This window comes from Anolis sagrei, chromosome Y, assembly GCF_037176765.1.
Source record: "Anolis sagrei isolate rAnoSag1 chromosome Y, rAnoSag1.mat, whole genome shotgun sequence".
Taxonomy (NCBI): domain Eukaryota; kingdom Metazoa; phylum Chordata; class Lepidosauria; order Squamata; family Dactyloidae; genus Anolis; species Anolis sagrei.
The window spans coordinates 14,564,134-14,584,254 of record NC_090035.1 but is presented as its reverse complement, the minus strand read 5'-3'; the positions used below and the strand labels follow the sequence as shown (position 1 = coordinate 14,584,254).

General features: G+C 51.1%; 1 protein-coding gene across 4 annotated transcripts; it reads left to right on the top strand.

Annotated features, from left to right (window-relative positions):
- The first annotated feature begins 24 nt into the window (after window positions 1–24).
- Window positions 25–19,481, top strand: LOC132782053 (katanin-interacting protein). 4 transcript variants are annotated; one of them, XM_067462522.1, is made up of 27 exons: window positions 26–164; window positions 3,323–3,399; window positions 4,070–4,239; window positions 5,633–5,727; window positions 6,021–6,155; window positions 6,421–6,543; window positions 6,817–7,069; window positions 7,510–7,650; window positions 7,902–8,071; window positions 8,357–8,439; window positions 8,844–8,946; window positions 9,081–9,293; window positions 9,882–10,022; window positions 11,476–12,277; window positions 13,904–14,686; window positions 14,840–15,048; window positions 15,242–15,314; window positions 15,534–15,711; window positions 16,179–16,344; window positions 16,455–16,612; window positions 16,733–16,797; window positions 17,220–17,330; window positions 17,618–17,757; window positions 18,194–18,295; window positions 18,489–18,649; window positions 18,767–18,858; window positions 19,022–19,481. In XM_067462522.1, the coding sequence occupies exons 2-27, from the start codon at window positions 3,338–3,340 to the stop codon at window positions 19,078–19,080; spliced, it is 4,788 nt and encodes a 1,595-aa protein (XP_067318623.1). In that variant the 5' UTR covers window positions 26–164; window positions 3,323–3,337; the 3' UTR covers window positions 19,081–19,481. The 4 variants fall into 4 exon arrangements, 3 of the variants coding, with proteins under 3 accessions (XP_067318623.1, XP_067318622.1, XP_067318624.1); XM_067462521.1 differs by having other exon boundaries at window positions 8,357–8,445; XM_067462523.1 differs by lacking the exon at window positions 17,220–17,330 and having other exon boundaries at window positions 8,357–8,445.
- Window positions 19,482–20,121: the final 640 nt, after the last annotated feature.

Below are 20,121 nucleotides of genomic sequence, written 5' to 3'. Positions count from 1 at the left end.
CAGCGCGCCGGAAGTGACGTCGCCCTCTGCGCGTTCTCTCTCGGCGGACCTCGCGTCGCCACGGCAACCGGCCCAACAGGCGGGCATGAAGAACAAGGAGGAGGCCTCTTGAGCCTCGCCGCGGAGCCTGGCTGGGCCGGGGTCTCGGAGCGCCGCCTGGCCCGGTAGGAGAAAGGGAGGGAGGGAGGTCGGGCTTGGTCTCCAAAGGCGTTCTCCTCCTTCCCTGTTTGCCCGCTCGGGAAAGAGACCTGACACCCTAGCCCTGAGGCCCCTCCAGGCCGATCGCCCTCCACAAACAGCGGCCCTTTTAGGGGGGGCGTGGTTGCCTTCTGCCAAAGAACTTATGGCGTGGGGCTGCCCTTGAAAACGGCTCGGAAATTCCAGCTGGTCCAACGGGCAGCAGCCAGGATGTTAACCGGGGCTCATTACAGAGAGAGGTCAACCCTCCTGTTTAAGGAGCTCCACTGGCTGCCGTTTATCTTCCGAGCCCAATTTAAGGTGCAGGTGCTTACCTACAAAGCCCTGAACGGTTTGGGACCAGCCTACCTGCGTGACCAGATCGGTCTACGAACCCACACGCTCACTCCGGTCATCTGGAGAGGCCCTGCTCGTGATCCCGCCCGTGTCGCAAGCGCGCTTGGTGGGGACACGAGACGGGGCCTTTTCTGTGGTGCCCCCCCGACTCTGGAACGCCCTCCCAAAAGATCTCAGACAAGCCCCTACATTGGCAGTCTTCAGGAAGGAATTGAAAATCTGGCTGTTCCAATGTGCCTTTTCAGATTAGGAACCTCCAGCACCAAATCCTAGAAGCACCTTAGTAGAACCAAGATCGCTGCACACCGCACACTGCACTTACCTTATAATCCTACATTCTTCCTGCCACATGAGCACTTTTAATCTTGTACTCTGGCCTGGCCCAGTCTTATAGTGTCTTGATGTCTCGATGTATTGTTATTGCTGTTGTTTATTCTGCTTAACTGTATTGTACTGTTGTACTGTGTTTTGAGGCCTTGGCCTATGTAAGCCGCATCGAGTCCTTCGGGAGATGCTAGCGGGGTACAAATAAAGTTATAATAATAATAATAATAATTCCCCTCCTTCCCTGTTTGCCCACTCGAGAAAGAGACCTGACACCCTAGCCCTGAGGCCCCTCCAGGCTGATCTCCCTGCACAAACAGCATATTATAAACCAAGCGTTGGGCTTAATAATAATTGTTCTTCATTCGTTCAGTCGCTTCCGACTCTTCGTGACCTCCTGGACCAGCCCACGCCAGAGCTCCCTGTCGGCCGTCACCATCCCCAGCTTCTTCAAGGTCAATTCAGTCACTTCCAAGGATCCCACCCATCCATCTTGCCCTTGGTCAGCCCCTCTTCCTTTTCTCTTCCATTTCCCCCCAGCATCATTGTTTTCTCTAAACTTTCCTTTCTTCTCATTATGTGTCCAAAGCACTTCATCTTTGTCTCTACTATCCTTCCCTCCAATGAGCAGTCGGGCTTTATTTCCTGAAGTATGGACTGGTTGGATCTTCTTGCGGTCCAAGGCACTCTCAGAACTTTCCTCCAACACCACAGTTCAAAAGCATCGATCTTCCTTCGCTCAGCCTTCCCTATGGTCCAGCTCTCACATCCATAGATTACTACGGGGAGTACCATGGCTTTGACTATGCAGATCTTTGTTGCCAGTGTGATGTTTCTACTCTTCACTATTTTATCGAGATTGGACTTTGCTCTCATCCCAAGAAGTAAGCCTGATTTCCTGGCTGCAGTCTGCGTCTGCAGTAATCTTTGCACCTAGAAATACAAAGTCTGTCACGGCCTCCACGTTTTCTCCCTCTATTTTCCAATTATCAATCAGGGTTGCCATACATTTGTTTATTTTATGTTTAGCTGCAACTCAGCTTTTGCGCTTTCTTCTTTCACCTTGATTAGAAGGCTCCTCAGCTCCTCCGCGCTTTCGGCCATCAAAGTGGTATCATCTGCATACCTAAGGTTGTTAATGTTTCTTCCAGCAATTTTAACCCCAGCCTTGCATTAATCAAGCCCGCATATCGCATGATGTGTTCTGCATACAAGTTGAATAGCTTGGGTGAGAGGATACAACCCTACCGTATAATAATAATAATAAACTTATTTATACCCCATTGCCATCTCCCCAAAGCGGACTCGGGGCGGCTAATAGGAGGCCTAGCCCAAAATTGCAGTACAGCAAAATAAAATACAAGAAGCAAAAATACCATCAAAATAAATACATTAAATAACAAAATAAACAGTTTCAAAATAACATGATAGAGAAATAAAACTCAGTGGGTGGGTCAAATGTACTAGGAATAAAATTGATAAAACCCTAGATGAGATATGTAGAATGTGTTTCTGAGAGAGAATGGATTTTTGAAGGAGTAACACAAAAGACCGGAATAGTAGAGTTAGGCCTTCATTAAGAGCCTCTTGAGGATGGAGCAGTGGTTGGAACAGACTGCATATGGGAAATATATTCACTCGCCGAAGGCACATCAGAAGAGCCAAGTTTTTAGGTCTTTCTTAAAAGATGCCAAGGTTGGGGCTTGCCTAATTTCACCAAGCAGTGAGTTCCAGAGCTGAGGGGCCACAGCAGAGAAGGCTCCCTCCCTCGTCCCCACAAGTCGTACTTGTGATAACAATGGAAGTGAGAAGAAGGCCTCCCCAGAGGATCGAAGAGTTCATGCAGGTTTATAGAGGGAGATGCAGTCACGAAGGTAGGTGGGTCCTGAATTGTTTAGGGCTTTATATATGATAACCTGCACCTTGAATTGGGACCGGAAGATGAATGGCAACCTTAAATGGTGCTCCTTAAACAAATGTGTCACCAAGGCCCCATCTATAATATAGATACAGAATGAACTGCATTATATGATCAAGGTAGACCAGGTATGGGCCAACTTGGGCCCTCCAGGTGTTTTGGACTTCAAGAACCACCATTCCTAACAGCCTCAGGCCCTTTCCTTTATCCCCTCAGCTGCTTAAGAAGCTGAGGGGGGAAAGGAAGGGGCCTGAGGCTGTTAGGAATGGTGGGAGTTGGAGTTCAAAACACCTGGAGCAAGGGCCCAAATTGGCCCATGCCTGGTGTAGACTCATGCAGCCCAGTTCTGCGCAGTTCAGACTGCAGGAAATGTCAGTCTAGGGGGGACCTAAATGCCAAGAGAGAGTGAGAGAATAGTTCAGCTGAACTCATAGGAAGAATACACTCAGTTGAACTCATTGAGAGATGCTGCCTGCCCTTGTCCTGCCTCACGCTCCTCCAGTATTGATGAGCTGCTTGTGTTTTTGCCTTGGTTCTCTGCTTCAGGCGCAATCCGGGGCCATGGTGACGGACTTTGACGAGAAGCACGACGAACACTTAGTTCTGCTCCAGCAGAGAAACAGGTAGGAGGCTCCGCTTGAACCTAGAGGCTTCTAGACCAGAAAGGAATCTTTGGTGGTTCCTCAGTGGCTGGATAAAAGGCTTTCACTGTGGCATTTTCGCTGAGGCTTCAAGTTTGTTGCTGAGGCTCTCTTTATTCAATTTTTTAAAATACTAAAGATTGGTCCACATTGTTCTCTTCCAGCCCATGTATTAGCTGAATCTGTTTCCTTTTTTTAAAAATCTCAATATTAATAAACCCTAAAATCAGGATAGTAATAAAGAGCAACATTCAAAAAGCAGGGGAATTCCAGACAAGAATCAATCAGAGCCAGCTAACACCTCCCAACAAAGGATTCCTCAGGCAGCAAGCAGCCAGGCCTTGAAACTGTAAAGCCATTAAATGCTAATCCAGATGGCCACTTGCAATATTCACACATGCCTCAAGCAGACAAGAGCTCTCTCCCACCCTGGACATTCCACAGATAGATATAAACCCCACTTGCCTAGATTCCAACAGACCTCACAACCTTTGAGGATGCTTGCCATAGATGTGGGTGAAACGTCAGGGGAGAATGCTTCTGGAACATGGCCATACAGTCCAGACAACTCACAGCAACTCAGTGTCCTTTAGCGAGAATAAGATCCTTGGATGATTTTCACAAAGGAACGAAAATGTGTTGTTTGTTTTAGGATACTGAAGCAGCTCAAAAGGAAAGACCCGATACAGACTCGGCTGGAGCAGCTGGAGCAAGGGTTCACTCTGTATGTGAACGGAGCGAACTCAGAAGCAAGTAACCAGCGCAGGAAGGCGACTGCACAGCACATTCCCAGGAGAAGCACCAGGACAACGAGGAGAAATTGTGAGTCCCTTCGTAGCGGTAGCCTTCAACGTGTTAAGAAGATTCATAATTATCAACTGTAGATATATAAATTGTGTCTTTGCTGTTAAGACAGATTTAACCTGTTAAGTTTACCTTCTTGCTTTCTGGAATTACAAATTTAAAAAACAGGAAGAAGTCTTCAACACACAGTTTATGTATTATGGCAGAACCCTTGAGATGTGAATGTTAAGCTTGTGTTTGGAAAAAGTATTATATATGGTTGTCAAGGAAAGAAAGGGAAGGGAAAGGAAAAAAAGAAGGAAAGGAAACATATTTGAAGCAAAAGAAATACGTAATACTATTTGGACAAGCTGGAATCTTACAAAATTAGAAATAAGTGATTCATGAAAAGGTTAAATATGATGGAATAATGTTAATGAAACATTTGATTATGATTTTAAACATATCTCAATCTATGTAAATTGAGTTATTGTTAGTTATCCATACTTGTGTATATAAAACAGTCAGAAAGCTTAAATCCACAAAAAAATGCTTTAATGCCTGTTCCCATTCTTATGGGGTTATTCTTTTGTAATGTGAAATCATGATGTGTGTAGAAATTATCTTCATTGTGAAAGTATATTTCTTCCCCTGCAAGGGGTTTCTTTTTAAAAATATATATTAGGATTTTTGCATATGATATGGCGGGGGGGGGGGGGGGGGGGGCGGCTAGTGGCACTATTGCTATTGTCCAGATTGAAGCAGTTTTTCCTAAAACATAGTAACCAATAACCCTAGTTAAAAATAGTTTGCATGGATTTTGCTTTGAAAATGTCTTGAATTCTAATGAATGGTAAAGTATGTTGTGATTATTTTGCACAAGTTGCCATTTAAACCGCTGAGCTGCTGAACTTGCTAACTAAAAGGTCGCAGGATTGAATCCGGGGAGCAGCATGAGCTCCTACTGTTAGCCCCAGGTTCTGCCAACCTAGCAATTCAAAAACATGCAAATGTGTCTGCTCCAGTGGGAAGGTAACGGCACACCATTCAGTCATGCCAGCCACATGGCCTTGGAGGTGTCTAAGGACAATGCCAGCTCTTCGGCTTAGAAATGGAGATGTGCACCAACCCCCAGTCCAGTCAGACACAATTTGACTTCATGTCAAGGGAAAATCTTTACCTTTACTATTTTCAGATTATATTAGATTGTGTCAAATAATTAATATTTTTTTAAAAAAAATAACTGTAAGTATTTAAAAAAACTACAGCAAAATGTTATATGAAACCCTAGTTTTTAAAAACATATTTTTGCTATTGTCAGATAAGTCACTTCTTTCAACAGAGGGGAGCAGGGTATATGGAGCCAGAAAATAAACACATCTGCTACTGTGGTTTCCTCCTGTCCTATCATTTGCCTTCCATTTCTTTTCAGACATCAATGCAAGCAACCTGTTCAGAGAAGAGGGCGTGCAAGGGAGGGCCACACAAAGTGCACCCAGTAAGATCCAGCGCCGGGAGTGGCTCCAGGTATGGAAGGCTGGCCTTGGGACATTAGGGACTCCGCCTTCCCTCTTTGCCAGCCCTTTGACAAAGCTTTTGGGAGCAGATAGGGAAGGCAAGGCTTCTGCCTCACAGCAGGGTCAGAGCTGCTTGCTGTTCTCCAATGGAAATGTAGATGGAGGTGGTCTCCAGACCAATGAGATGGCAGCATTGATAGAAGGCAGCTAGGTCAGGCAGAAAAGATCTGGTTGGATTGTGTTGGATGTTGTTTATTCCCCAAAAGGGTCATTTTCACACACTGTGTTTCCTGAATTTTCCAGAAAGCAGTGCAGATCAGAACTGAAAGTGGGGCCAGGCTCCACATTGCCCCTCCTTCTGAATACTCAGAGGACTTTGAACCGTATGAAAGCCAAGACCTGCAAGCAGAGGACTGTGAGCAGAATGGTCCTGCCCAGGTAAGAGTGCCTTCAGTCATGCAGACACCAGATAAAACCAAAGTTGAAATACCAACACAGGTTTCTATGACATACATTTGCCACCATCCCAAAAGCAGCACAGAATGAGATGGCTTTGCTTTTTTAAAAAGTAAGTTTCTGAGCTGTCAATTTATTCTGCTCGCGTCACCTGATGGAAATTTTTGCTATTGGCAGTTTGCCAATATTGTTTAGGAGCAATAACATCTATAAATAGATTCCCCTGAGTGTCAGCCTTTGTTTCCAGAGCCTTGTGTCCCCTGAAAGTGCTGTTTCTGATGACGTGATCCTCCTTGACTCAAAGGCAGGACAGAGCTTGAGCAATGATGCGGAAAAGGGAAGGTTGCGGCTCAGCCTCGAAGATGTCAAGGTACTGTGACAAATGGGCCACACTTTCACCGGCTTCATTGTCAAGGTGTTGGAAAAGAAGGGAGCATTGCAGTAGTTTTAAAAACTGCACAACACTAAATATGGAGATACTGGGGTGTACAGTTACTGTCATAGTGTGTCTCTCAGTCACATGAGGATATAATGCCAAGAAAAGAAGCAAACATTTCATTCTTAACTCAGAGCTTTCTTGGGCCTCTTAAGATGTGCAGCAACCCCATTGCTTCTTTTCTACCTTCTCTGGCATTTGTCCCAGGAGCTCCGTCAGACCTTGGAGTTCACTGTGAGTCAGAGCAAAATGGAGGAAGATTCATCGGACGGAGAGGACACCGACTCTGTGGAGGAGGATGTTCCTACTGAGCTTTCTGAGGAAGAGAGCCCCACTGAGATGGCCAGAGAGGGCCTCGAGCCAGTACTCAGAAGCTCCCCCATTTCCTCTGCCAGTGGAAGGGGCTGCGGCACAGAAGGTGGCTCTCTGGTCACACTGGAATTCAAGCCAAGCTGCCCAAGTAAGCCCAGTTGCGTGCTAACTCTGCTCATGGAAGAAAAGATCAGTCTCTTATATGTCTAGCAAAGAGGTCTGAAAATCTACCAGGAAATTCTGGTAGCTATTGTTACTAATTTTTGCAGTTTTAGTTTTTTGAAGCTCTTTATCTCTTCGTCTGATTGTACTCTAAGAATGGATGAGGTTGTTTGGGGATGGTGTTTTGTAATGTAGGCCTGCTTGTCTAACACACTGAAGTGTATAAAGACATGATGTGTCCCACTCAGATGGCTAGTTGTATAGCCCAGATGTGGAAAATGGGGCTTGAGCAGCTGCCCTCCTGCTGTGTGATCCAGATGTAGTTAAGCCTAAGGGCACAGTGGGCTCAGTCCTCCAGGCCCCAAAGTCCGCCTGCCTCAGCCTTTGCCAACAACAGCTGCCCTTCCTGTTGATATTTTCTTGCAGACCTCAGAAAGGAGCGCTGCCTTTCTGCCAGAAGGAAGGGGGGCACCGATGCCTACATTCCTACCAAACCCATGAGCCACACAGCCCACCCGCTGACCACTGAGTGCCAATGCCAAGAACAGCAGGAACGAAGCCTCTCCAGTGAGTGAGAGTTCCTGCTTGTGTCACAGTGGCTTGGGAAGAGATGCTGGCCCACAAAGAGAGCCAGGTGCCCTTCCTGGGTAATCTCCTGGCTCAAGGGTTGAAGCATGGGGAAAGAGGGGCTGGGGGTTTCCTCCGGTGCCATCACACTCCAGAGGTGGACCCAGTGCTTCTGCACTTCTACCCCTTTTCTGCTGGGGAGTTTGGAGAAAGTAGTTTTCAAAAGGGATGTTCTGATTCTTTGGGTGCAGGGCCAGCGAGCCGATCAGAAAGGCCCCTCTCTGCAATCCGTAAGGCCTTCTGTGAGAAGAAGGACCCAGTGCTCTCAGCCTCCATAGTCCTGAAAGCTGTGGCGGCAGAAAATGAGACCCTCCAGAAGGAGCTGCTCTCCAGGCAGCTGGGGGCCGCTGCTGAAATGCAGGTCAGAAACCCCTGGGATCCCTCTTCAGTTAATTTAAGAATGGCCCTGGCCATTGGACACTTAGAATCATAGAATCAAAGAGTTGGAAGAGACTTCATGGGCCATCCAGTCCAACCCCCTGCCAAGAAGCAGGAATATTGCATTCATATCACCCCTGACTTTGCCTCTAAGGCTGAAGGGCAAAGAGGGGAGGGCAAGTAGGGGTTATTTGGTGGCTCATTACCCCAGATCCCAACCATGGCCATGAACTGGGCTTGAGAAATGTGTCATTTCCTTCTTGCGCAGCCAGCATCATCACCATCTGAGTCCATGGAGCCCCACCAGCCTTTGCAGGAACAGGAGGAGTTGATCGGGCCGCTGGGAAGCAGGTGCTGGTGTGGGTTTGTTTTGAATCTTTTCTTGGCTGAGGGGTGAAGGGGAAACCCTGAGGTGACACCCCTACTTTACTATAGCTCTTATCCTTATTGCATTATTACTGCACCAGTCCGCCCACTCGTGATGATAAATTGAATTTGTTATTGGTTGCTGGTTGATGCCTGTTTTATATATTGTTATAATGCTGTTGTTTTATTTTGTTTTTATACTGTTGTTTGCATTTTACTTTTTAACTGTATTGATCAGGCTTGGTCCCATGTAAGCCGCCCCAAGTCCCTTGGGGTAGATGGAGGCGGGGTACAAAAATAAAGTTGTTGTTGTTGTTGTTGTTGTTGTTATATTCCCTCAATCGTCCGTGGCTCTCTCCAGCATTTCCTCCCTCCCTTCCCTCCTTCAGGCAACAGAGGAAGCTTTTGAAAGTGCTGCAAGAGATTGAGAGACAGTCCAGCTCCCGTGGCCCCTCAGTTTGGGGGCCTGAGCATCAAGGGTCTCCTATTCTGGTATGTATGGAGACAGGCCAGACTGACAGAAGTCACAGCTTTTCCTCAACTATCAATAGTCTCCATTCAAGCCCAGTGGAAATCACCATATGCCACCTTAAACCCTGTGCCAATGCCTCCCGTTTCCCTTCCAGGGCCTGCCAGAACTGGAACGGGAAATCCCAGACGCCATTTACATCACAGTGGAGATCCTCTCCAACTGGGGGGATGCCATGAGGGTGGGCCTGACGGAGGTGGAGTTCTTTGACTTGCATGACAGGAAACTCTTTGTGTCTCCTCACGATGTGGACATCCGCCATTCCGATGCACCGGGAGACCTCTCCTCTCTGGTCAACAGGAAGCCAGAAGTGAGTTTCCTGCTGCAGCCCATCCCTCAGATTTAGGAATGTAGTCCCCTAATGTTCTCTGCATGATCCTTCTTTCCTGGGAGTGCCATGCATTTTGCCAGGATGATTGAGGAGTGCCAAGGAGCTCCTCTTGTTTTGCAGAAGGAATGGCAGCTGGAAAACGTCCGGAATGGGGCACCTGACTGAGCCAAGGAGGGCAGGAGGTGGGGCCCCGGGGGGGGGGGCAGTTCTTAGAAGGCATCACTCTCAGGCATTTGGAGGCCGCCAAGTGCACGGTTGTGCTCCCAGCATCCTGAGAGGCAGAGTTGGAGATGCCCCGCTTCCTTGAGACAGCCCTTCTGCTAATCTGGACGTCAGCGTCCTGGAAAGCTGATTAGTTTAATTAACATAAACAGGCCTCACGTTGACCTCTAAGCCAGCACCCCTCAGCTGCGCCAAAGCAGCTCTTTGCCTGTTGGCCTGCGGTCAGAGAGGGGCCTGGGCCCCTTGGGCCAGAGGGAGTCTAAAGATTGTGCCGGCCTAGCAGTAGACACTCACATCTTACTGCTGTTGGCCCATTGAGCCTCTGTCTCCCTCATTGTGTTGCAGACCAGTGGCAGCCGCTTCCCCTGGACCTGCATCTTCCAGCCTCCGGTGCAGCTGTACTTTGTGGTCCGAAATCCCAGCCTTTCAGATGACTTTGGTTTATCCAAGATCCGGATTTGGAATTACAGCTCCCCTGCATCTGGCGTAAGTGATCATTTTCTTGGGCCTTGCCTGCCTCTGATGTGGGCAGAAGGCCAGGAGTACTTGTCTACTGCCGGGTGGGTACGACTGGTGGGCCAGAAGGGTTTACTATCCTTGTGGCTGCTTTACTGAGTCTGTGGAAACAGACTGAGATAGCAGGGGGTCATCACAGCTTCAGACAGGAGGAGGCTCTGTACTATATGTGGCCCAACAGCGGGAGAGTCAGGCAGAAGATGCTGCTGCCTTGGAATCCACCATAGATGTGGCTGCATGGTGGAGCACCCCTCTCCAGAACTCTGCCCTCTTCCTAGCTGCTCGGCCCTTTTCACCTCTCCCTCCTTCAGGAGCCACTGAACCCAGTTTTCAGTGATCGGGGTTATTTTGCCAGTGTGCGCTTGCAGAGAACCATTAATGTTTTTCCTGCCATATAGCTAGTCTTCCTCCTTCCCAGAAGGGACTCTGCTGTGTACCCAGTTTATGTTCGAAGCAGGAATATTTTGGGTAGCAGAAGCCGCATCCCACAGCAGATGGCAACCGGTCTTTGGCTCTGAAATGCTCTCAGCAAATTCTCCAGAGAGCCTGCTGGGCGGTTGGTTCAGAATGGCTCTGGGTTCTGGGGGAAAGAGGATTTTCCGTTCTGGATTATAGATAGACTAAGCCTTATCCTTCCTGGCGCCTAGATAGGTGCGCAGATATGTGACACAACTCAGAGCGACAGGGAAGCCATGGATCACTTCCTGAGTTTTGGAAATGGACTGTAGCCTTGCCATTATTAACTGCTGCCAGATTGACCATATGAAAGAGAGACCTCCTGTCCAGAGGCCTGGCCACAGCCCAGCTCAGGTTGTGCAGGCTTAGGGGAGCAATGGCATAAATTGCCATTTTCATTTGGTAAAAGGTGGACCATCAAAACGGAAGAGGAGGTTGTGTTGCCGAAGGCTTTCATGGCCAGAATCTCTGGGTTCTGTGAGTTTTCTAGGCTGTATGGCCATTTTCCAGAAGCATTCTCTCTTGACATTTTGCCTGCATCCTGAGGCAGGCAGCCTCAGGTTGTGAGGGAGAGCAGGTTGTGTTCTCTCTCTTTATATGGTTGTCTTGTAGGCTGGAGGAGCATTCTCTTTTCCTCTCTCACACATACGCAAGCCCTTTGGGAAGAGAACTTGTTCAAAATGAGAAAGAGCAAAATTTGAGGTTTAGAGGTATGAAGGGTGAGGAGAAACCCTGCAAAGCCAGCATGAAGCTGGCATGAAAGAGCAACCACAGTTGAGCCAGGTCCCTTGCACTTCCTCTCCTTCCTCGGCTGGTTGCAGTCTGTCCAAATATGAGTAAACTCTGACTAAACCTGGCTATGGTTTGCTCAGAGAGACCTGCTGAAGCTCCAAAGTGTTACAGGACATTCAGGGAGGGAGAAAAGGAGTGCTGCGACCCTCAATTTTTCCTCCTGCTTCTCCTCCAGGATCTTGGGGTTGGAGCGCGGAACGTCCTCGTCTACATTGATGGGGCCTTGGCCTTTGAGGGTCCTCTGGCCAAAGGCTGCGTGAATCCCAAGTTGGACAGTAGCGGCTGCACCACAATCGATCTCTTGGGAAGGGGTCCATCTCCGGCAGGGAAGGAGACCCCTGTGGATAGAGGAGTGCCTTTGGCTCCAGAGGCCTTGTTGGGGAAGGATGGCCCTGAGGAGGAAGTGACCCCCAGTCACTCCCCTGTAGCATCACGGGACCCCTCTTCCACCCCAGAGAACAGGATCAACCCTTCACCAGGGACCCCTGGATTTGTGGCACCTGAAGAGTGGGATGGCCTTTCGCTGAGTGAGGAAATGGAAAGGCTCTCTGGGAGGAAGCTCTCCCCGCTGCCCAGCCTGGTCTCCCCGCCTTGGACCCTGCCCCCTCCGGAGACCAAAGGGGAAAAGGGTCAGGGGGGGCCCACCAGGCCACAGCTGCCCCCCTGGATGGAGACGGATCCCCCTTCGGACCCCAGGACCCCAAGGAGGGCCCCCCTGAAGATGGCCAGCCAGAGGCCCCAGGCCCTGCTGCCCGAACTGGAGAAATCCAGCAGCGAAGCACCAGGCACGGAGGGAAAACTGCTGGTGGGGGGCCGTGGCCAGGATCCCCCAGCTGATCCTGACCCCCTGGGCCCGCTGCCTCCCCAGCGCAGCCCTATTGCAGAGCTGTTTCCTGTGGGACGAAACCCGGGCGGCCGAGGGAAGGAGGGACTGAGCTGGGAGTTCTTCTGTGGAGAGGAAGGCCAGCCTGAGAGAGGTAAGCACTGGGGCTCAATGGGGATAGGGCTCCAGCTCCCATCATCCCCCAGACAGCAGGCAGTTGTGTTTGCCATTGCCAGTATTCTTTCAGGACAGAAAAGAATACTGGTAATATTTCCCCTTGTTTCCCCAGGAATCCCTCCCCTCCCACTGTCTTGCATTGCTTCTGGAATGGGTTCTCCTTTCCTTGGCTCCAAAGCATCCATGTCAGAGCTCTAGCCTGAAAGGAGACTATAAGGAGGGGGTATATTGCCAGATGCTGGGTTAAGGGGGGGAGTGGGCTTTGACCAATCCCTCAAGTGTGGGGAGGAAGAACAGTCTATATTTGGCACCCCTAAATCCCTCTTCATTTTCCCCGCTTAATTTCTTTGTTTATTTGGAGGATGTATTTCATCCGATGCCAATCCCTTAATGGGATTTCATCATCTGGCGAGGAACTGGAACCAAGAGGCCCCGGTGCGCCCTCTCCCCTTTGGTGGCGTGGGTTTTGTGACCCCAGTGGGCCAAAGGGACGCTTCTGCTTGATTTGGACCAGAGCCAGGAAAAGCCACGCTGATTGGATTCCCTGCCTTTTTACTCCACTTCTTAAAAGCTTGTTTCTCAAGAAAAGAGTTGGCTGACCGGGTCCTGTGGAGCCCTTCCGTCCTCCTTGGGCCCAAGCATTAAAGGCTTTAAATCAGGGGTCCTCATCCTTTTTAAACAAGGGAACAGTCCACTGTCCCTCAGACCATTGGTGGGCTGGACTATAGTTTGTTTGTTTTTTAAACTGTGAATCAAATTTCTATGCACACTGCACATATCTTATTTTGAAGTAAGAAAGCAAACCCAGAACAAATACAATATTTAAAATGAAGAACCACTTTAACTCAGTGTTATGGAATCCTGGAGCTGCAGTTTGATCTTTTGGCAGAAAAGGCAAACAGCTTAAAAAAATTTAAATCCCAGGATTCCATAGCATTACGCCATGGTAGTCAAACTGGTGTCAAACTGCATTAATTCTGTAGTGTAGATGAACTCTTATTTTTCAGTGCTTCAGCTGTGCATCATCGGGTGGCCTATCTTCATATACACCAGTGGTTCTCAACCTTCCTAATGCTGCAGCCCCTTAATACAGTTCCTTCCCTAACCTCCAACCCTAAAATTATTTTCGTCGCTATTTCACAACTCTTATTTTGCTACTTTTATGAATCGCAATGTAAATATCTGATATATAAGATGTATTTTCATATTACAAACTGAACATAAAGCATAGTGATTAATAAAAAACAATATGTAATATATAGTGTGAAAGAGAGAGAAAGAGCATGAGGGGGAGACAGAAAGAATGAAAGGAGCTCTCCCTCCTCAGTGGGTCGGATAAATGTCCTTGGCGGGCTGCATGTGGCACCGGGCCATAGTTTGAGGACCCCTGCTTTAAGGATTCCCCTATAATCATAGACTACTAGATTTGGAAGAGACACTAAGAGCCATCAAGCCCAAGTCCCTTCTGCCTTGCAGGAAAAGCAAAATCAAAGCCCTCTCAACAGATGTCAATTTCTTGAATCCCCCAAAAGCCAGTTTTCCTTTGACACCCTCCTACCTGCCACCCCCTTCCCCAAAGCCCTCTCAAAAGGCTCTCTTTCAGGAGAGCCCCCTCCTTCCAAGGGGAGCAGCACCAGGCCTTCGCGTGCCAAGTGGGGCAGCACTTCCCCGGAGGAGGCCCTGCAGGAATCCTGGAACTCCCTCCTGAGGTTCGACCGCCTGCACCACGGCCGCATCTCCAACTTGGACTTCCAAGGGGACATCTTTGACGAGTTCCTCCTCCAGCAGAAAGCCGGCCGGCAAGGAGACCTTCGGGCCCGGGCTCCAGGAAGTGTGCAGGGGCCTTCCAGGCACCTGGAGGAGGAGGACAGCCTGGGCCCAGTGCAGCAGCAGGAGCAGGGAGTCGAGAAGGAAGAAGAAGAGGAAGGGGGCGACTTCAGGATCCCGCTCCTGCCGTTCGGGCAGCACCTGAAGATAGAGATCCAGTCGACCTGGGGAGACAGGCATTATGTGGGTCTTAATGGGATCGAGCTCTTCAGCTCCAAAGGGGAGCCCATCCCCGTTGCCCGAATTGCGGCTGACCCCCCTGACATCAACGTCCTACCAGCCTATGGTAGGGACCCCCGGGTAGTGGGTAACCTGCTGGATGGGGTGAACCGGACGCAGGACGACATGCACCTCTGGCTGGCCCCCTTCACCCCAGGGAGGCCCCACTGCATTTTCTTGGACTTCTCCAAGCCCTGTGAGGTGGCCATGATCCGTGTCTGGAACTACAACAAGTCCCGCATCCACTCCTTCCGGGGCGCCAGGGACGTCACCATGATGCTGGACGGGCGGTGCATCTTCCAAGGGGAGATTGCCAAGGCCTCAGGAACGCTCTCCGGAGGTGCGAATCGGTCTTCCCAGTACTTCACTCCAGAGAAAGGGGCTGGTGGTAGGGGGTCAGCTGCTTGGTCCTGGACCGGAATCAGTGTTTTTCAGCAGGGGTGGTGGTCTGGGAGCTTTTTGATTGGCCCAACAATCCGCCTGCATCTTTCAGCTCCGGAGCAGTTTGGAGATACTATCTTGTTCACAACTGATGACGACATCTTGGAGTCCATCTTCTGTTATGATGAGTCCTGTGAGGAGGAGGCTGAAGGCACCTCTAGCTTGAGGCTCGAGGAGGAGATGAAGAGGCCAAGGACTGCGGATGGAGAGGGGGACGAGAGGCCCTTCACGCAGGCTGGCTTCAGGGCAGAGGACAAGCAGGTGGAGGGTCCCTCAGAGGAAGCAGGGGATTGGCTCCTGTCCTCCATTGAGGGAATCCTTGAGGAACTAATCTGGAAGTGCAGGCTTTCACACTTGTTCTCCATTTCCTCTAAGAGCTTTGCTCCTGGGAGAACAGGCCTGCTCTTGCCCCAAGGCACATCTGACCAAACAATTCCTCTTTCTGCTTTTTCAGAGCCAGAGGCAAGCATCTCTGCAGGATCCTGCCCCAGGGGTGGCAGCCGAGCCAGGCATCTATCTTGGGAAGTGTGAGTGGTCTTCCTTTGGCCTGCCGGCCTACCTGAGCTCTCTCCTGCAGACAGACGCACAGCAGAGAGGGGCAAACACCTGGGAGGAGGGAGGGTCATTCTTGGCAGCACCACCTTCAGAACATGCGCTTCTTCCACTTGAGCACTAGGGACAGGTGCCTTGCATTCCCGTCACCTGAAAAAGGCTGCTGGAGCCCACAGTCCTCTGCCTCCTTCCAGGCCTCCTGCTGAACTTCACTCTCTCCTGGGGAGATTCCCATTACCTTGGTCTGACGGGGCTGGAAGTGGTCGGGAGAGACGGCCAGGCCATCCCCATCTCTGCGGACCAGCTCTCTGCCTCTCCACAGGACCTGAACGACCTCTTGGAATACACTGAAGACTCTCGGACCCTGGACAAGTGAGTATTGCTCCGGACAAGGATGGAGGAGGAACCCAAACCACAGGTGGCTATTGAGGTGGGGCTTTTCAGGGGCTCACAGATGCGGCTCCCTTCCAGCACCTGTGAATGTATATTATTGTTGTTTTATTTTATGTTTTATACTTATTATCGATGTATATGGCTTGTTTACATTTTTTCAATATGTTGTAAGCCACTTTGGGTCCTGCGAGGGAGAAAAGCAGGATATATTATGGGAATGGGAATGCTGCGGAGTCTGCGCCAAGCGCTCCTGCATCTTGTCAGTTTGAAAGGCAATGCAGACTCGTGAAACCCAGGCCAGTTTATCTGAGCTGTTTAGGGTTTTGCAGGTCAGGACTAGGGCATGTGTACTGAACTCCAAAGCAACTTGAAATGTGTTTTTTCTCCTCTGCGTAGTGCTGTTCCAAATGCCCTTGGCGAGCTCCTCTCCTGCTTCCTCCTCTTAGGTTAATTGACGGGACAAACATCACGACAGAGGACCACCACATGTGGCTCATCCCCTTCAGCCCTGGAGAGGATCACTTGCTCACCATCCAGTTCCCTCAAGCGGAGAGCATTGCGGGGCTCCGCATCTGGAATTACAACAAGTCTCCTGAAGACACCTACCGAGGGGTGAGCGGGGCCATCTTGGAAGAGCACAGGACCTGTGGAGCTGGGCTTCTCTTCAGGGACCCATAGAGTCCCTGGTCCTCACGCCTGGTGTCGCTTTTCGCTCTCCCCAGGCGAAGGTGGTCCATGTCTCTCTGGATGGCTGCCGCATCTCTCCGCCGGGGGGCTTCCTCATCCGCAAGGGGCCTGGCAACTGCCACTTTGACTTTGCGCAGGAGATGCTCTTTGTGGACTACTTAGTGGAGGGTCCTGACTTTCCAGCCTCTGAGCGGTGAGCCAGGAAGCCTGGGGGCAGCTGCCTGCTATGGTGCAAGGGCCATTGGCAGTTGAGCAGGGGAGGGGGGGGGGGTGTCTCTCTGGAAGCATTGACCAGGGACTCTTATTTTGGCAGGACAGAGACAAATGTAGTGGAACAAGCCAGCATGGATTATGAGGCTCCCCTGATGCCTTGCGGCTGTATCCTTCCCTGTATGGCTGTCCTGGTCTTCTATTCCTGGCCTCATTGGGCTGTCATGCCAACATATGTACTGCATCCAAATTGAGAGGTGGTCTTATCGGGCACCAGCTTCTGGGAGGAGAACAGGGTCCCTCACCTGAACAGACCTGTTCTCCCAGGGGTACTGCCGTGCTCCACTTCTGGCAGAGGGACATAGGGAAGGCAGAGCCACTCAACATTGCTGGGTGAGTGGAGAATGCTTGCCCTCTTCCCCTACAGTTCTTCAAGGTATTTGTTCCAAAGGCCCATCAGGCTGTTATTTGGCAACCTTCTTCTCCATGAATGTAGTCTTTGTAACCTCTTGGTAGCCCAGAGCCAGGGAAGAGCAGGGTGGGCCAGAAATGCTTTCCTTGTGCGGTTGGTTTCCTCAATGTCCTTTCAGTCATTTTCCAATTCCAGCTGCTGACCAGTTGGGGGGATCCATATTACATTGGCCTGAATGGACTGGAGCTGTACAATGTCTGTGGGGAGAAGATTCCTCTTGGAGAAAACAGTATCCTTCCCAAAAACCAGCAGGTCTGGCAGAAGATGGGGGGGGGGGCACTTTGGAATGGAGCCCCCATTGCCCCTCAGGCCAAATGTAAGAGCCAGCAGCAGGCGTCCTTGTTCCTTCTGGGCCAGGACCCTGGGCCACAGACCAGGGTCAGACAATGGATGGGCCACTGGCTGCCAGTCCCTGGTGAGTCACTAGGAGAGAAAGGGGGCTCTTTCCGGATTTGGGGTGGGGGCACCATCACCTGCAAGGTTGGCTCAGAGGTGTCCTTGACATGGCTGTGCCAGACATCGCTGCCTTCCCAGACAGCGTCAACATCCTGGAGGGGATCAGTGGAGATGTCCGTACTCCAGACAAACTCATTGACGGTGTGAACAATTCCAACGATGGGAGGCACTTGTGGCTGGCCCCCATCCTTCCTGGCCTGGTAGGTCTCCAGCACATGGCGTTCTACTCAGGCTTCTCCTGTTAGCCTTACTGGTGATGCCCTGAAGGTCCACCCAGGCACCAGGGGCCCTTCTCCTTGTACCCCTCCAAGTGAGAGGGAAGGCGGCCCCAGTGGGTCAGGCACATAGGCCTGGACAGGAATCTGCCAGTCCTAGTTTGTTAAGAGCAGCCGAGATCCGTGAGTAGACATTGCTGACCCATGGACCAAGACAGGGGCAGTTGGTCTTTCTGCCCCTATTTTAGGATGCTGAAGGAGGGCAGTGTCTCCCATCATTTGCCAATTGGGGCTTGAGTTTCAGGGTCTTCATAACTTTTATTAGCTGGAATAAAAATGGGAGACAGAAGTCTCAACTCCTAAATGGATCTGTCAGGGTGAACCACCTTTCTGCATTGTCTTTTTGGGGTTTGGGCGGCAGGTGAATCGGGTTTACGTGATCTTTGACCTGCCCACCACTGTCTCCATGATCAAGCTGTGGAACTATGCAAAAACTCCCCAACGAGGCGTCAAGGAGTTCGGGGTAAGTGCAGCTTCCTCAGATCTTCTAATGGGGCCTTTAGGCCTGGAGGGCTATGGTTGGAAAACAGAATCATCTGGCCGTGCCCCAAAAAGATGTGCGATGACCATGGCAGGGGGGCACAGGGGCCTCATCCGATGATGATCTGCCTTGATAGGAGGCTGATTCTCTCGTCTCCTCTCTTCTTGCTGCTCAGCTCCTGGTGGATGACCTGCTGGTGTACAATGGGATCCTGGACTCAGTAGGCCACTTGGTCCAGGGCATCCTGCCCACCTGCGACCCGGTGGTCCCCTATCACACCATTCTCTTCACAGACGATGAGAAGATTTGCCGCCAGGAGAAGAGCACGGTCATCAGGTGGGCTGGAGACATAGTTGCATTTTGCACCCACCACCTATCTATGCTTCCCCACAGGCCTCTGGCCACTCCCTCATGCCCACTCTCCACTCCTGACCTTTTCTGTTGACTTGGCAGCAACCACATTGAGGACCAAGATGTGCGGCTGATGAATGAAAACCAGGTTATTTCCTCTTCCTCCCGAAATAAACAAGCGGCAGCTGACCCAGGTGGGTTCCCCCCCCCCCCTTTGGTCTGGAGACTCTTGGCCCTTCCCAGAAAGGCCCCCTCCACCCTCTTGGCCTCAGCAACTTCTCCTTGCTGTTGTTTGGCCCTTGCCAGAGGGCCAGAGAGAGGGGTGGCAGGAGTGGCTGAGATCTCTCCCCTCAACAGCCCTGCGCCCCAAGACCTGCATTCGGGACAAAGGACTGCTGCGGAGGCCCAGGCAGTGAAGGGAGGAGAAGCAGTGCTCTCGAGGAGGGTCTGCATGTGTCCCCAACTTTGAATGGGGAGAGAAGCGCCAACCAGCTGCCCAGTAAGAGACTGAAGGACAGAATCCTTTGCAGCAGGTGGGTTGGGAGGAAGAGGAGAGGCGGCCAGAACCAGGCCCCTCCTCAGCCGCAGCGCCATTAAACCCCTTTGCCAACTGGAGCCCTGCTTACCTCTGCCTTCAAGCCCAACAATATGGTGGCCATTGTGGGGCTAGGCTCCTGCCAAGGCCCCCCGCCCCTCAGCCATGGGCTGCGGAGGAGAGGGGGAGCCAGAACCACCGCCAGTGAGGAAGTGGCACCCCCTTCCTGTGTGTTTGTCAGGGTGTCCGTGGGTGCCTCCAATAAAGTCTGCCCTGAACAAAGCGAGTGCCAAATGTGCAATGCCTGTTGGGCCACAGCACTTTGCCCCTGGCTCCTGCTCCCCCCAGGTGCCTTCCTAGCAGGCCCTGTAGCTGCTCCCCCCTCCCTGGAAGACCATGGAAAGGGACAGAAAAGTGCTTCAGCTGGCAAAAGCCCCCCTTTTATCCTCTGCCCCGCCCCTTCCAACAGATTTAGAGGGAAGGGCAAGGGGAGCGATCGGAGCCCAGCTGCCTGCGTCCGGGGCACTTAATCTGATTGGGAAGAGAGGATGAAGGCTCTTCCCGGTCCAGATGGCACCCAGCCCTGCCTCCCGGCACCCTCTTCCTTTGATTACTGAGGCATCTTTGCTCAGGCCGGGGGGGGGGGGTCACCTGCAGGGCTATGGTCAGGGCTTGGCATAAGCAGCCCCTCCTCCACTTGCAACAGCTGCAGAAGGGGCTGGGAAAAGGTAGGTGGGGGCTGCTGCTGGGTCTGTCCACCAGGATCCCTGGATTCCTGCACGGCTGCAGCAGCAATAATGCCAAGGGACAGCCAGCCTCCCTTGCTGCTCAGAGAGAGGGGAAAAGAGAAAAATGGGGACATAAGCAAGTGAAAGGGGGGTACCAATGGGCTTCTCACCCTTCTCTGTGTGAAGGGAGCACT

Excerpts from the sequence above, each read along its gene's own strand:
- LOC132782053 (XM_067462521.1), top strand. The coding sequence starts at position 3,338 with ATGGTGACGGACTTTGACGAGAAGCACGACGAACACTTAGTTCTGCTC. Across the intron at positions 15,049-15,241 it reads TCAGGGCAGAGGACAAGCAG|AGCCAGAGGCAAGCATCTCT; the intron begins GTGGAGGGTCCC and ends CTGCTTTTTCAG. Across the intron at positions 16,345-16,454 it reads CTGAAGACACCTACCGAGGG|GCGAAGGTGGTCCATGTCTC; the intron begins GTGAGCGGGGCC and ends CGCTCTCCCCAG.